The 13044-nt window shown below is 44.6% G+C and overlaps 1 protein-coding gene across 5 annotated transcripts in view; it reads right to left on the reverse strand.

Moving 5' to 3' along the window:
* The window catches only part of ATP13A5 (ATPase type 13A5), a 35783-nt gene that overhangs the window by 13594 nt on the left and 9145 nt on the right, over positions 1-13044 (reverse strand). For all 5 annotated transcript variants that reach the window (XR_001412484.1, XR_001412483.1, XM_014945928.1 and 2 more), the window contains exons 7-16: positions 11150-11284; positions 8789-8861; positions 7853-7984; positions 7072-7242; positions 6688-6845; positions 6242-6430; positions 5936-5997; positions 2801-2951; positions 1424-1507; positions 187-343 (exon numbers count right to left, since the gene is read on the reverse strand). Coding sequence is in view for 3 of the 5 variants with exons in the window: in XM_014945928.1 (XP_014801414.1) it covers positions 187-343; positions 1424-1507; positions 2801-2951; positions 5936-5997; positions 6242-6430; positions 6688-6845; positions 7072-7242; positions 7853-7984; positions 8789-8861; positions 11150-11284 (1312 nt within the window). In the remaining 2 variants the exon portion in view is untranslated. The remainder of the gene's footprint in view (positions 1-186; positions 344-1423; positions 1508-2800; positions 2952-5935; positions 5998-6241; positions 6431-6687; positions 6846-7071; positions 7243-7852; positions 7985-8788; positions 8862-11149; positions 11285-13044) is intronic.

Genomic DNA, 13044 nt, shown 5'->3' on the forward strand with positions numbered 1-13044 from the left:
AGCAATCAAAACTTGTCTGTAAGATTAACTAATGACATTTAATAAGCCCGAGGCTTGCTTGTGGGAAGAGGAGTACACATCAAGTTGCAGCACGGAAAATGTTTTAGGATTAGAGCCCCAACATAAACTCTGGTTTGGACTAAGTCCAAATAAACACTTTAAAGTTTCCCTTTCCCAGTTCTGTACCAGTTTCTTGTCTACAAAAGCTGGACACTATTTCTGGTGCTCCTTTCATGTACAGGTCATACTGCTCCTCCCCGATCTTCTGTGAAACAACAGACATCCTCTGCAGCCCAGAAGAAAATGGGAATTGATGTAGGATTGCTATTCCTTCCACGGGAGCCTGGAGAGGTCAGGAAAGTGAGACGTTGAGTCATTGATTACGCAGAGCAAATCCATTCTGAGCTTCAGCTCATTTGAGGCTTTCCTGCTAAGGTGATTTAATATTAATAGGAGATTATTTTACTTTTGCTGCCTTCTGGCTATAGTATCAGATTACGAGCTTAGAAAACACAGTCTCAACAACTCTGTCTTCCCAGGAACCTCAGTGGTTTTCTTTATATTTATCTGGTTTTCCAGGCTTTATCCCATCCTTTCTCTTAATAACCATGTTTTAATGTAATATTCCTGCATTTACAGTCCTGGGAACTGAAGTTTGATGTGTTACAGTGACATTACCATGGGAACAGAGCAATCCTAGAAACAAGATTGATTTCCTTGTTGCCACAGCACTGTCTTCCTGGTATTGCTAGCAGAAATCACACTCCTTCCACTGGGAGGATGCTGCCTGGTTCAACATTTGGACTGGAAACACAACAATTTTTAACTGTCAAAACCCAGAGCTTCCCAAGTGTACTTTTAAGAGGAACAGTGAAGTGAACAACACCGTGCTTTGGGGTGATGCTGATAAACATGCTAGTGCTGTTGCACGACCACTACTGGCAGGACCCATGGACCCACATCCATGCTTCTAGCTGTAACGCCTTGCCCTTACTCGCGTTGCCTCTTCCTGCAGGTGAACTCATGCTTTAAAAATTTATTCTGTTTACAAAGTTTCTCTGCGTTAGTTTCCACTTAAACTGAGTGCATAGTTTCATTTTGCCAGCACCTTTACAGGGTGAGGACTGTAAAGTCCGTATCTTTTATTAGTGCAAACAGTGGAGTTGGAAATGTGAGGCTTTTAAAGCCCATAAAGTGCTTTAGATGCCACTTCAGAGCAGTGTCTCCACTTTAATCAGAATTTACTTTTCTGGTCCTATGCTTCCAGGGTGTTTTTGGGGAAGGTGCAAGACAGTACCAAGAGTGGTTGAAAGACGTTTTGCAACTGCTAGCCCAGGTAAAGGAGTAATGCATGTGCTAGGAGTTAGCATGCACTGCAGGCTGAAAACACAGAGCATTCATTCTCAGAAAGAACTGGACTTACCCTGCTGGCCTTCAGCCCCGGTCTAACAATGCAGGTGTTGAGAGCACCGGCCCCATCCTGAGCTGTGCTGGAGTCATCCATCTCCTGTACAAGGAAAAATGTTATTTATGATACTATTTTGTTTGTTTGTTTGGCTTCACTCCTGCTTAACAGACAGCTTATCTCTCTGTTAAAGCAGGGCAGCAGCACGTGGGAGCGCGTTCCTCCCTTACTGTTGACACCCAGTCCTAGAAGTGTTTTGTTACGATCTAATAGGTCTTTCTCTCTGTCATCAGTGACAGCCTCCCTGCAGAAGTGTCCTTAGCAGAAGCCTATATGGACCTGGGTCTTTCGACTTGAGAGGAAGAACCTGTGTCAAATTTTGCGGTTTCTTTAAACTCAAGTTCCATATAAATTTAATGCCATATCAATGATGAAGGGAAATAATTATCCTTATCTAGTTGTTTTTATCGTCCAGTCTTCTGCTTTTAAAAGGCTCCCACTGGTGTTCTGTGCAGAAACAGGGTGGTAATTTTCAGTGTAGGATGCTTTTAGCCCTCCAGCTTTGTTACTTTACATGCTGCCAGGGCTCATTCACCCTTATAGTCCCCTTCTGCTGTCACGTGGCTCTGCTGCTGCCTGCTCTTCCACAGGAGAGGGCACCAGCCTGATGCCTTCCTGCAGTGCTGCTGAAAGAGCTGCCATCTGTTTTACTTATTGATTAATCTCTCTTGAGCAAAAGGCTGAAGGAGAAAAGATGACGAGGCAGTTAACTGCAGAGACCCAGAACCCCTCCAGGCAAGGACACGGGAGAAGAGCAGCCCCTTTCCTTCTCTTGCCTCCTCCCATTCTGCTCCTACCCAAGCAACTCTCCATCCCCAGGGATGAGCCCCGAGGCTCAATCTCTCACCTCCTCCCCAGACCTCTCTGAGGCTTGCTGTTCACTCAGCTGGAGGCTCCAGCCTTGGTTTCTCCATAGGGATGTCCCTTTGCTAATCAGAGATAACAGCCTCTCCCATAGGGACACAAAAACCTGCCTCTGCGTTTCCTTGGCTGACCCGTGCTCTCTGCACCACGTGGACAACAGCGTGGTCTGATCATCTGCTTCCAGCAAGCAGCAACCAGGCTCTCCCTCCGCTTCCTCACACTCCAGTGTTTCCAAATCAAATTAAGAGAGCAAATGCAGGCAGCCCCAAGGAAAATGATTGCTGGACTATCAAAAAAGCAGCCACAGGGCTGCAAATCTGTCACAATGTTAGAAATAACAGCAAATTCCAGGACTGTGAATTATTTTCCCCTACAGGTGTGTATGTGAGCTCGACTTGTGAGTAAACCCCCGTGGGCTGGGTTAAGGGTGTCCTTGCTTTGGATGTGTGCAGAGGGTGCGAGTTACATTACCCAGTGTGTGCCCTCAAACATTTTCAGGTCCAGAGGATCTCCCTGAATCTTCTTATCCAAAACAACCAGTGAATGACAGCTCGCCATGGCTCCACACACAGGTCCCCAGGGCAGAGGAGTGCTGGATGGGAACTTACGGATTTCCTGAAACCTGATCAAAAGCAGAAGGTTAGTGGGACCACTTCTAAGGGGGATTCAGAGACACAAGTCCTCAACTAGTCCCTACAGCTACACCTCTCCTATGAAGACAAGCTGAGAGAGTTGAGGTTGTTCAGCCTGGAGAAGAGAAGGCTCTGGGATGACATTATAGTGGCCTTCCAGTACCTAAAGGGAGCCTAGAGGAGAGATGGGGAGAGGCTCTTATCAGGGGATGTAGTGATAGGATGAGGGGGAATGGTTTTAAACTGAAAGAGGGGAGATTTAGACTAGATACTGGGAAGAAATTCTTTACTGTGAGGGCAGTGAGACACTGGAACAGGTTGCCCAGAGAAGCTGTAGATGCCCCATCCCTGAAGGTGTCCAAGGCCAGGCTGGATGGGGCTTTGAATGATCTGGTTTAGTGGCAGGGGGGTGGAACTCAATGACGTTTAAGGTCCCTTCCAACTCTAACCATCCTATGATTCTATGATTCAGTGGAGCTGAGCCCAATAACTGCAAGCAACACTCTGCCCGACGCATCCTGCTGATAAAAGGTCAAATGTATTCAGGAGGCCAAAAAGTACCCAATAATTAATTGGCAAGAGTTCAACCTGATGTGAAGTAACTGAGACGGTAAAACACTCGGAGGGGCTGGCACAGGAGTCCTGGTTGGCAATTGCTGTTTGGTGTTAGACAAAGCAGAGAAGACTCTGTTGGAGATGAAACAACTTGCAGCAGGGATCGCAAAGAAGTTTGGCAATGTGCCCTAGGAGAAATTTGTGAAGCTGCAGTATGGAATGGGGGTTCGTCGGCTCAGGCTGGTGCTGTGCACCCGCCAGGATGGATAAACACCAACACCCCTGGGAGAGCCATGAGGAGCGTGACCTTCACTTCCAGCTGTAGATTTTACATCTGCATCGCCACAGACACCAGATGCTCGTCCCTCACAACTTGGTTTTAAAAATGGATAAGTTGATTGACTCCTATGGAGTTACACCAAGGCACGCTGTCAAAAATTCATGCCCCAATTTCTTTCTGTGGGAAGCCTTGAGGTTTATTCCCTCCTTGGCCCCACAGCACAGACTGAACTTGTGCAAGGCTGGGCCACCTTCATCATGGAAGATTATTTTTCAGAATCCTCCCTTCTCACACATATTTTTCCCCCCTAAGAAACTAGCTGGCTGACAAGCTGTGTCTGCCAGACCAAAATACAACTCATTACCATTTAGGCTGGCATGTTAAGGAGAAATTTAAATAGATTTTATTTACCTTTGATCACCACTAGCATCCCCTGTTACTAACACAGGCACAGTGAAATGCATCTGGAAGCGAGCAGTGTGAAGGCTCGCAGCTCGATTAAAAGGAACAATGAATCCGGGACCTGTTGTCCCTCTGGGCCATCAAAGTCTGTTCTGTTTCCAGCAAATTATACCTTGTTCTCAGCCTGGTCATAATTGGCTTATTAATTAATTAATACTTGAGAGACACCGTGAAACTGCTAAACACCACATAAAACCACCAAACATTTATATCTTATTAAACCTACAATAGGATATTTTACAAGTTGAATGAAATTCCTTTACTGTCATTGCCTCACAGTATTCAGTTTAGCTGACAGCTACTCCTATAATAGGTTTAGAAATGTGAACGTTTAAAGAAAGAGTAATTATGCAAATAGGCTAATGAGATCAATGCAGACAGCAATAGCTCCTCCTTGCGTTTTGGCAAGCCACCAGCACTGGTTCCCAGCTGGCTGCAGATTGGACATGTCTGCAAATAGCAGAGGTTGTTGGATTTATTTTTTTTTATTATTATGTGAATTTATTCTGATATATGGATCCAGCTTCGTTCTGCTGCTCACGTGAGCAGAGACTACCTGCAAGGCTACCTTGATGGAAATCATTCTGGGGCTATCATGAGCTCTCTGCCTTTGGTGGGCTCTGAGCTTGTTCATCATGCGCTGATTCACTGTGAACTGCCTGCTGCACTGGGGGGGGCAAGATGAGACCATCCTACGTGCCTGCGGTTTGGTCCCACTGGAAGAGTATTTTATTGGTTGACACTTATTAATCTCTTCTCATTAATTTGCATCAGATAGTAATTTTCTCTCTGTCCTTTGAGGAAGTATTGGGAATGTGATTTCACTCCTCTCACTATGAATTAATCCTTTCATTCATTATGGCATGATTATCTCTGTGGCGTTGAAGTATCTGATGTATTAACAACTACTAATGAAACTTGGGAGTTGATATGGGGTGTGTGATTTGTCCTGGCCACTGCAAAAGATTAATATTTTGAGTTTGGCATAACATGCAGTGCAGAGGTGAAGTCTGTTATTGTATTACAGTAACATGAATTAAATGGTGTCATTCTAGATATAGTCACATTTAATGTTTAGATAGCAGTTATTTCTTGAGGATTTCAATGGTCTTTGGGCTTAGAACTGAGATGGACCCTGCTGTGAGTTTGAGGACCCTAAGGACATTTGAGCTTCGCAGGTCTGATCTGTGGTCTCACAGATTTATTTTCGCAGCATTTACAGAAGGTAGGTGAGATTTGACAGGCACCAAAGTCAGCAACACTTAATTTCAACAGAAGGAGCATTATCCTAACATTTAAGTGATGAAAGGTTTATTGACTAGATTAAGAATATTTATTGAACTGTGCTGAGAATGACATAATTGAAAAGCTCTGTGCATATTCTCCAAATCCCCTCAGGGTAATTAAAAGCACTCATGCTGCTGCTGACTTCTGTTTGCCTTGAATTAGCAGTGACCTTTACAGCTTCGCCTTTACAGCACCCAGATGCCCTCCTCAGAGGGAAGGAGCTGAGCAGGGACACCCATTGCACTCTGCCTCCCTAGATGCACTCAAACATCTCTTTCTGCATGCTATTTGCTGCTCTCCATACCCTGTGCACCTGCCTCCTTTAACTAGGCATTTGGGCAGCACATTTACACTGGAGATTAGTTCTTGCTAAATTAAATCCTTCCTTACCGGCTTCCCTCTGAAGAGATGATGCCCCACAGGTCCAGTCCATCTTCTGTCAGCGTGCCTGTCTAAATTTAAATAAATATCTAGTTACCCTATTGCCCACCCCGTCCTCATCCCCAGAGGTCCTTCCCCAGCTCCTGGGCAGGGTAAGGGAGAGCCCCCTGCCCATAGCATGACCCTGCTCCCTGGGCACCTGCATTTTTCCCTGGGGTTAGATCAGGGTAGATGGCATGGGGAAAAAAAAAACACAAATAATCTCATGTTCCTCACAGCCCCCAGCATCTTTCAGTGCTCCGAGAAGAGCCTTACTTTGTCAAAACAAACAAGGTTGATCTGCCCGCAGATATTAATCCTCTGTGGGCTGATGCAGAAAATCTTCTTTTTCTTCAGCCTTCTCTGGGCATAAACAGTGCCTGTTGTCAAGGCAGCAGGAATAGTGGGAGGCACAGCCACGGTGAGGAGGAGGAGGGCCATAGCCACCACGTCTGCCACCGGCTTCTGCAAATAACGAGAGTAATAAGGGTGGTGGGGTGGGAACTCTCAGGGGGTCCAACCCTCCTGCCCAGCAGCAACACATCCCAAGCTCTGCCCCGGGGATGACAGTTTTATTCTGCTTTTTTCTGTCCATCTTTCTTCTCCCCACCCCCTGCCAATTCCAGCATTTGAAAACTGATTACAGAAGTGAACAATAATCCAACAAGTGACCGAGGGCTCAGAGCCAGCGCCTGCAGCTTGGAGGCATCCCTCCTACTTACCTTGTGGGACACAAACACACACACGGTGTAGATGAGTCCAAACACGCCAACAGCAGAGAGGCCTATGATGAACTTGAAGGCATCTCTGTAGAGTTTGAAGTTCACTGGTTTGGGGTAGAGGATGGATCTCACCAAGTCCCCTTTGGCTGTATTGAACCCTGCGTGAAGACATGTGCCATATATTGTGTAGGTGACAGTGGTGTCATACGGCATCGGTGCTGCCTGGGGATGGGTAACACTGCACCAGCCCTAGCCATCAGGTGACAGCAAGCACTTCTTGGGGACAGCAGACCTGTGCTGGACTTCAAAGAGAAACCAGCTCTCCCACCAGCCTCTGGGGCTGCCCCTTTCCCCCCGCTGGTTAGAAAAAGGTAAAAGAAATACCGGTTTGCAGCACGACGGCTCTCGCTGGCCCCCTGCCCGTCGGCTTTGTCTGGATGACTTCTGTCCCGCAGAAGAGGACGTGTCTCCGATAGTCCTCCACGCTGTGGGTTTTCCAGGGCATCGGACTCTCCGTGAGGGGCAAGGGGGTTTTAGTAACAGGAATGCTTTCACCTAAGAACGACAGCGTGCAGCTTCACTTGAAGGGGATTTAAACGCCTATCAGATCTGCAGTTTAGAAAGTGACAGCACCCTTTAGGTGCTCAGGTTTGCCTGGCTAATTAGCTTGCTTACATACATGGATTTATGGTGACAGCCATTACAGTTGCAGTTTCAGAGTACGTTAGATGGTGTCTCTGAGCCTTTTTATCAATGGGCTTGGGCCAAAATTTGCCCCTGACCCAAGTTCATACCTTGTAGTGGCTCCATATTTAGGTATAAGTGGCCCCTCTGCTCATACACTGCCTGCTTGAACAGAACCACTCCAAGATCAGAATCCAAAAACTCAAAAAATACATATTCAGTGCATGCAAGTAGTTTCACTTTCTATACTTGACAGTATATTAATCTTACTTGTTTTCAACATGGATATGAAATGCATATTACACAATGGCAGTGTTCAAAAGCCCAAGACAACTGCGAATTATTCAAGCCACAGTTTTTCCACCTCCTGCTGCAAACTATTCTAATAAATAGTAAACAATTCGCTGTCAGAACAAATAGAGACATCTCCCTGACAGACAATCTGCACAGAGCTTTAGCATTTCAAACTCCAAGGCTGCACCTGTGAGCATCCCTTCATTCACAACACAGCTTCCATCAATCAGCACAGCATCACATGGGAGGGAGAGCTTTTTGCCATCTAAAAGAAACATGTCTCCGGGGACTAAGTAACGAGACTCCAGCTCTTTGCAACCTGTAGAACAATACAAAAATGATCTTTACTTGTGCACTAGTTGGGCAATTAAAAAAAAGTCTCAAAGCACACACATCATCACCAAACTTCTACACTGCATGATTTAAGGCCAGTGCTTCTTAGAAAAAATACTGACTGAAAAGCAACTGCACAAAGATCACCCCTTGTCTAAACTTCTCCCTTCAAATGGTTGTCTTCAGTTTTATTGGCTTAACAACATAAAACACTCTTATCAAGAAAACCTCTCCAAGGCCTTTACATCTCCCAATACCCTAACAATTGCCCATCTCAACATCTTTAGGATACAAAAATAGCTATTACCCCTGTTTTATGGGCAAGGAACTGAGATACAGGAAAGAAAGTGCACACCTCGGTGGGAGACATATATCTAGACTCCTTGAAAATTGCTCACAAGCTACTTGACAAGATTGTGAAAGTAGCCTATAGCAGAGCAGGGAAGCAGGTCTCAGAAGGCCAGAGTTGTTATCTCGTTGCTTGTTTGTGAAATTAAATTTTCCAAGCCATTCTCGACTCTTAACACAAATTACTAGGTTCACCTCTGTCATTACAGCTGCCACAGATAGAGATGATAATGATACAGATGCATCATTACTGCAGCACATAGGCTGTGCCCACACTTCTCCCTGCCCTGCCCGGCTCACCTCCCTCTGCCCCGTTCTCCCTGCAGCTTGCCCTTCATGTTTCAGCTGTAGAAATCAACAGGAGCTATGCAATTCCAGGTACATTTCAACATGTTAGTTAATTATACAGGCTGGTGAGGTAAATGAGACGCAGATGACTCACCTTCACTCTTTGTGCAGACTGTAACCTGGACTTTGTTATGCTCCTCAACGAGGTCGTGCAGCTTGGTAGACTGCTGTTGGTGGGAAAGCAATTGCAGTGTTGAAACACCAATACTCAAGCGAAGCAGTAGGTTACAATTCGGAGATCATGCTAACATTATAGAAACTGAACTCTGCTGAGTGATCCAGGGGAGGTTTCACATCGCTTGTTAGAGATCAGGATGCGAGTTCATCGAGTTAACCTAGAACAAGCTGTCGTGGGAGCACAGACTTAATTTTCTGTTTCCTTCCGATTCATGCTGCTCAATCTCCCTCAGCCTTCAAGGGGCTATTCCTGCTTCGTGGCAGAGTAAGTCTCCTTGGTTGCAGCACTGCTATCTGCAGATCCTTAGTGGAGGGTTGCTTTGTGCTCAACAGTTTTATCCTTGCTAGGAGACTATCAACAGGACAACCAAGTTGTAAAGACTATCGTTACAAAACTGCCATTGCAGTAAGAAAAACAGAAATTCCAATTTAGCTGTGTGTCTGTGCTCTGTCAGTTTCTGCAATCTAATTCAGACAATTACATATCCTGAGATAATGATGAAGTCAACTGTCATTGCAAGGCCATCAGAGAGAACGCCTTATCTTGATTTAAAAGTTATAATTGCAAAAAACTAATCCCCAAATGCAGATTTCTTCACTAGCATTGTTCATGTGAAGATGTCAAGACAGTTTGAAGAATATCTGGAAGCCCAAACATCGCAATTCTCCCTGCCAAAATTGTCAGTCACACAATAAAACTGGCCTTGCCCAAGAAAGACAAACAGACCATATCCATTCTTTGTTCTCTGCAACAGCAGGACGGACACCAGTACTTTAAGTACAAAGGTGTGCTCAAAGAGATGCGAGTGCTTGTTCAACATGGCAGTGCTAGTCATCCTGCAGACATTAGTCAGAGATACAAAAACGTGATATGCAGCCAACACACCTGTGCTGGCAAACGCCCCAGCTCTTCACAAAGTCCTCGCTGAGATCAGGGTGAGGGCTGGAAGGAGGCAGCGTGCCCTTGGCAAGGCAGAGGGTGTTCAGGAGTGCCTCTGCAGCACTATGGGCACATACTGCCCCAAGCCCCACCAGCCCCTGGGCCTGGAACTGACACAGGGAATGTGATGTGAGCCTCTAACAGCCCAGGGAAAAGCAGAGACCATTCAAACAAAAGCCAGCTGCTGGAAGGGGACATTATTTCTTTCTTCTGGGCAGCACTTCACAGAGCAGTTTGCTCTACCACCTTCTCAAGGAACCTTTCAAAGGGCTGAATCTTGCTCTTCCCCAGTAATTCAGTGCAGGAACAATTATTGTAGCAGTGAAGAAGGCACGAGCTGTGCCTGGAGCTGAAGCAGCACATGAGCATGACAGGCAGGTCAGTGCAGCCAGAGCTGCCATCCCTTCACCCTGCTACCACCTCTAATCTCACCACACTGTCTGCAAGAACTGTAATTCTCAATGCTGTCCTCTAACCCTTATATTTTTCCTGAAAATTAACAAAACATTTAACAGAACCCGGGAATCCCATTTGATTTTGCTTTTAAATCTTGACAATGCAGAGGAATGTGATACCTGAAATTCCAGATGTGAGAGACTAAAACATTCCTGCCAGACTCCTGTTCCTACCTCTCTTTCCTATCTGTGATTTCATTCACATAGTTTCTATTTTTTCCCTTCTTTCCTTTTTTTCACATTTTTTGTCTTTTCTCCAGGTGATTTTTGCCTTCCCTGTGTATTTAAAGTGGACTCCGAAATCAAATAAGTGTTTTCCCAACTCCCAGCGAGAGTGTTCTGTGTTTCCAGCAGGAAGCACCAAGAAGCTCATCTGGCTGCATGAGGATACTCAGTGGCAGGCACAGGATGCCTAAGGCTCAGCCTTTGCCGTAGAGACTGAAAGTTTCACGTTCATCACAGGTGAAAGTTTTAGGTCAAAAAGTGAATGAGCTGAGACTATCAGAAAATTCTTCTAAGCAGCTGTATCCATGACAGAGGTGTTGAACAAATTTGAGAAATAAAAAGTCATGTTTCTTTTTCTGTTAAGACATGTCATTTAGCAAACCTTAAAAAGAGTGAATCACCATGAAATGATAGTAGGAACCAGAGTCACGGTATAGTCCACCTTCATAAAGTCTTACAAACCCCAGGTATCAGTCTACTTTAATTCTTAGGAAGTTCAAGACCCAGGTATGACCCTTTTAACTCTACTATAGAATAAATCTGTAGTAATACAGCAGAATACAGAGCGATAAGAAAACCAGAAAGAGCACATAAATAGCTACTTGTGTCTGTGGTAGATGAAATTGCTAGCAGCTGGCAGGCTGTGCAGCAGACTCACCTGTCTGAGGTCGTACACAGTTAAGCCAACAGAAACGATCGACAGGATGATGATGGCCACTGAATATTCAGTGTAGCCTTGGCTCAGCCACAGTGTGAGGGTGAAGGCTTGGAACACATAGAAAGGGTTTAAAATCTGCAAATGCAAATGCAACACACATCAGGGGATGGACATATCACACGTCAGGATAGATGGAGTGTGGGAAGAGGTGAGAACATTTCATTACAGCATCCAGGAGTCCTAAACACCAATTTGAAGTGTTGTTTTGCCATGCCAAGGCAGCATTCTTTCATGGCTGTTTCAGAGTGTTAATAGCCTCCAGCTCTGAACTTACCAGCTTACACATAGTTCAAGGTGTTAGTAATTAAAAGCTGTTGCTAACCAGTTACTATGCAGCAGCAACCATACTCGCTTCAAATCAGAACTTCAAATCAGAGTTAAGGGACTTTAAGTCAGTTGGTTTCCCACTGTAGCCATCTAACGAAGGTGACCTTAGCATTTCTGATGCTAAGTAATTGCTACACAGGAGACACTACCCAAATGTGGGAGGAGACTGAACACCCAAAAAAGCCTTTGATACTTTGTGATTTAAGAAAGTCACTGTGAATACAATATCTATCTGGAAAAATAAAAATAGTAAAGAAGAACTAATGGCCTGTGGGGATGTCAGTAATCAGTCTTAGACTACAGCTAAAATGACGGCTTGATTTCTTTGTACTTCCATACTTTTAGATATTCTAAATTGCATCAGCCTTACAATACCAGTCATCATTCACTTTAATGTGTTATGCTGAAAAAGGCCACCAGCCCCACTGAAGTCTCAGAATATAATTTTGGTTATTGTGTTCCCTAACTAACAACAAAAGAATTTGATGAAGTTTTTCAGAGATTTGCCCACCACTTGGCTTGTCTGACGGAGTGACAGACTTCTCTGTAGAACTGGTATAACTAAAATAGCCACTGAAAGAGCTTCTGCATAAAGTCTGGAACTGAAATGAATTATTCATCTGACAAATTTGGTCCCTCAATGAAAATTTAATACTTTCTTCGACATTCACTAGGACAAAGAGACAGACACTAAATCAGGGTGCCAGCCTTCAGACACTGAAGCTGTATCTGGACTGAAATACCTCAAGATTATGAGGACCAGTCTGCCTCCAGGCACCACTATTAATATTTCAAGCATGAAGCTTCAGCCTTGGATAGAAGTGCAAAGTTCAAATTAAATAAACTTTTTAGAGTGCCACACTGGAGTTCTCTTCAAAACTATCTCCAGGGGGCACTGAAAGGTTGGTAACATCAAATCCAAGCAATTTCAGGAGCCCTGGAGCTTTTCGTGTATTTTGTAGGGTTTTGAACAGACTGCACTTAAAGTTCAGACACATGTCAGCTTGGGGTCCCAGCATTCATAGCTCTTTTCCATTTTAGAGACATTCATGTAGCATCCATAATCCACTATAGTGAACACAGATGACATGACAGTATCCTCTATGCAAAGCCTCTGTTTACAGGTTGGCAAAAATGTATGTCCAGCATTTCTATAAGCAAACTCAGCAAGCAACCATCCATGTCTCTCCTCACATCCACAGGACGTGTTTGTTTTGTCCTCTGTAGAGGAACAGTCTTGCAATGTGTCCTTATTTATGCAGGAAAATACTTGTCTTGTGTCTATGTCACAGGAGAAAACGAAGTTACTAGGTGAACAAGCCAATTATAAAATAGGAATTTTGCAAATATTTTCCTCCATTCTAAAGCACACTCCCAATTTACTCTGCTGTTGAAGCCAGAAGCAAACTCATACAATGCTTTGGACTACTTTGGGACTACTAAAACAAGGCTATTAAAGAGGAACACATGTGCCTTAGTTGTACCAATAAAATTTTCACTGCAGATTA

This window comes from Calidris pugnax, unplaced genomic scaffold, assembly GCF_001431845.1.
Source record: "Calidris pugnax isolate Ruff unplaced genomic scaffold, ASM143184v1 scaffold111, whole genome shotgun sequence".
Lineage (NCBI taxonomy): Eukaryota > Metazoa > Chordata > Aves > Charadriiformes > Scolopacidae > Calidris > Calidris pugnax.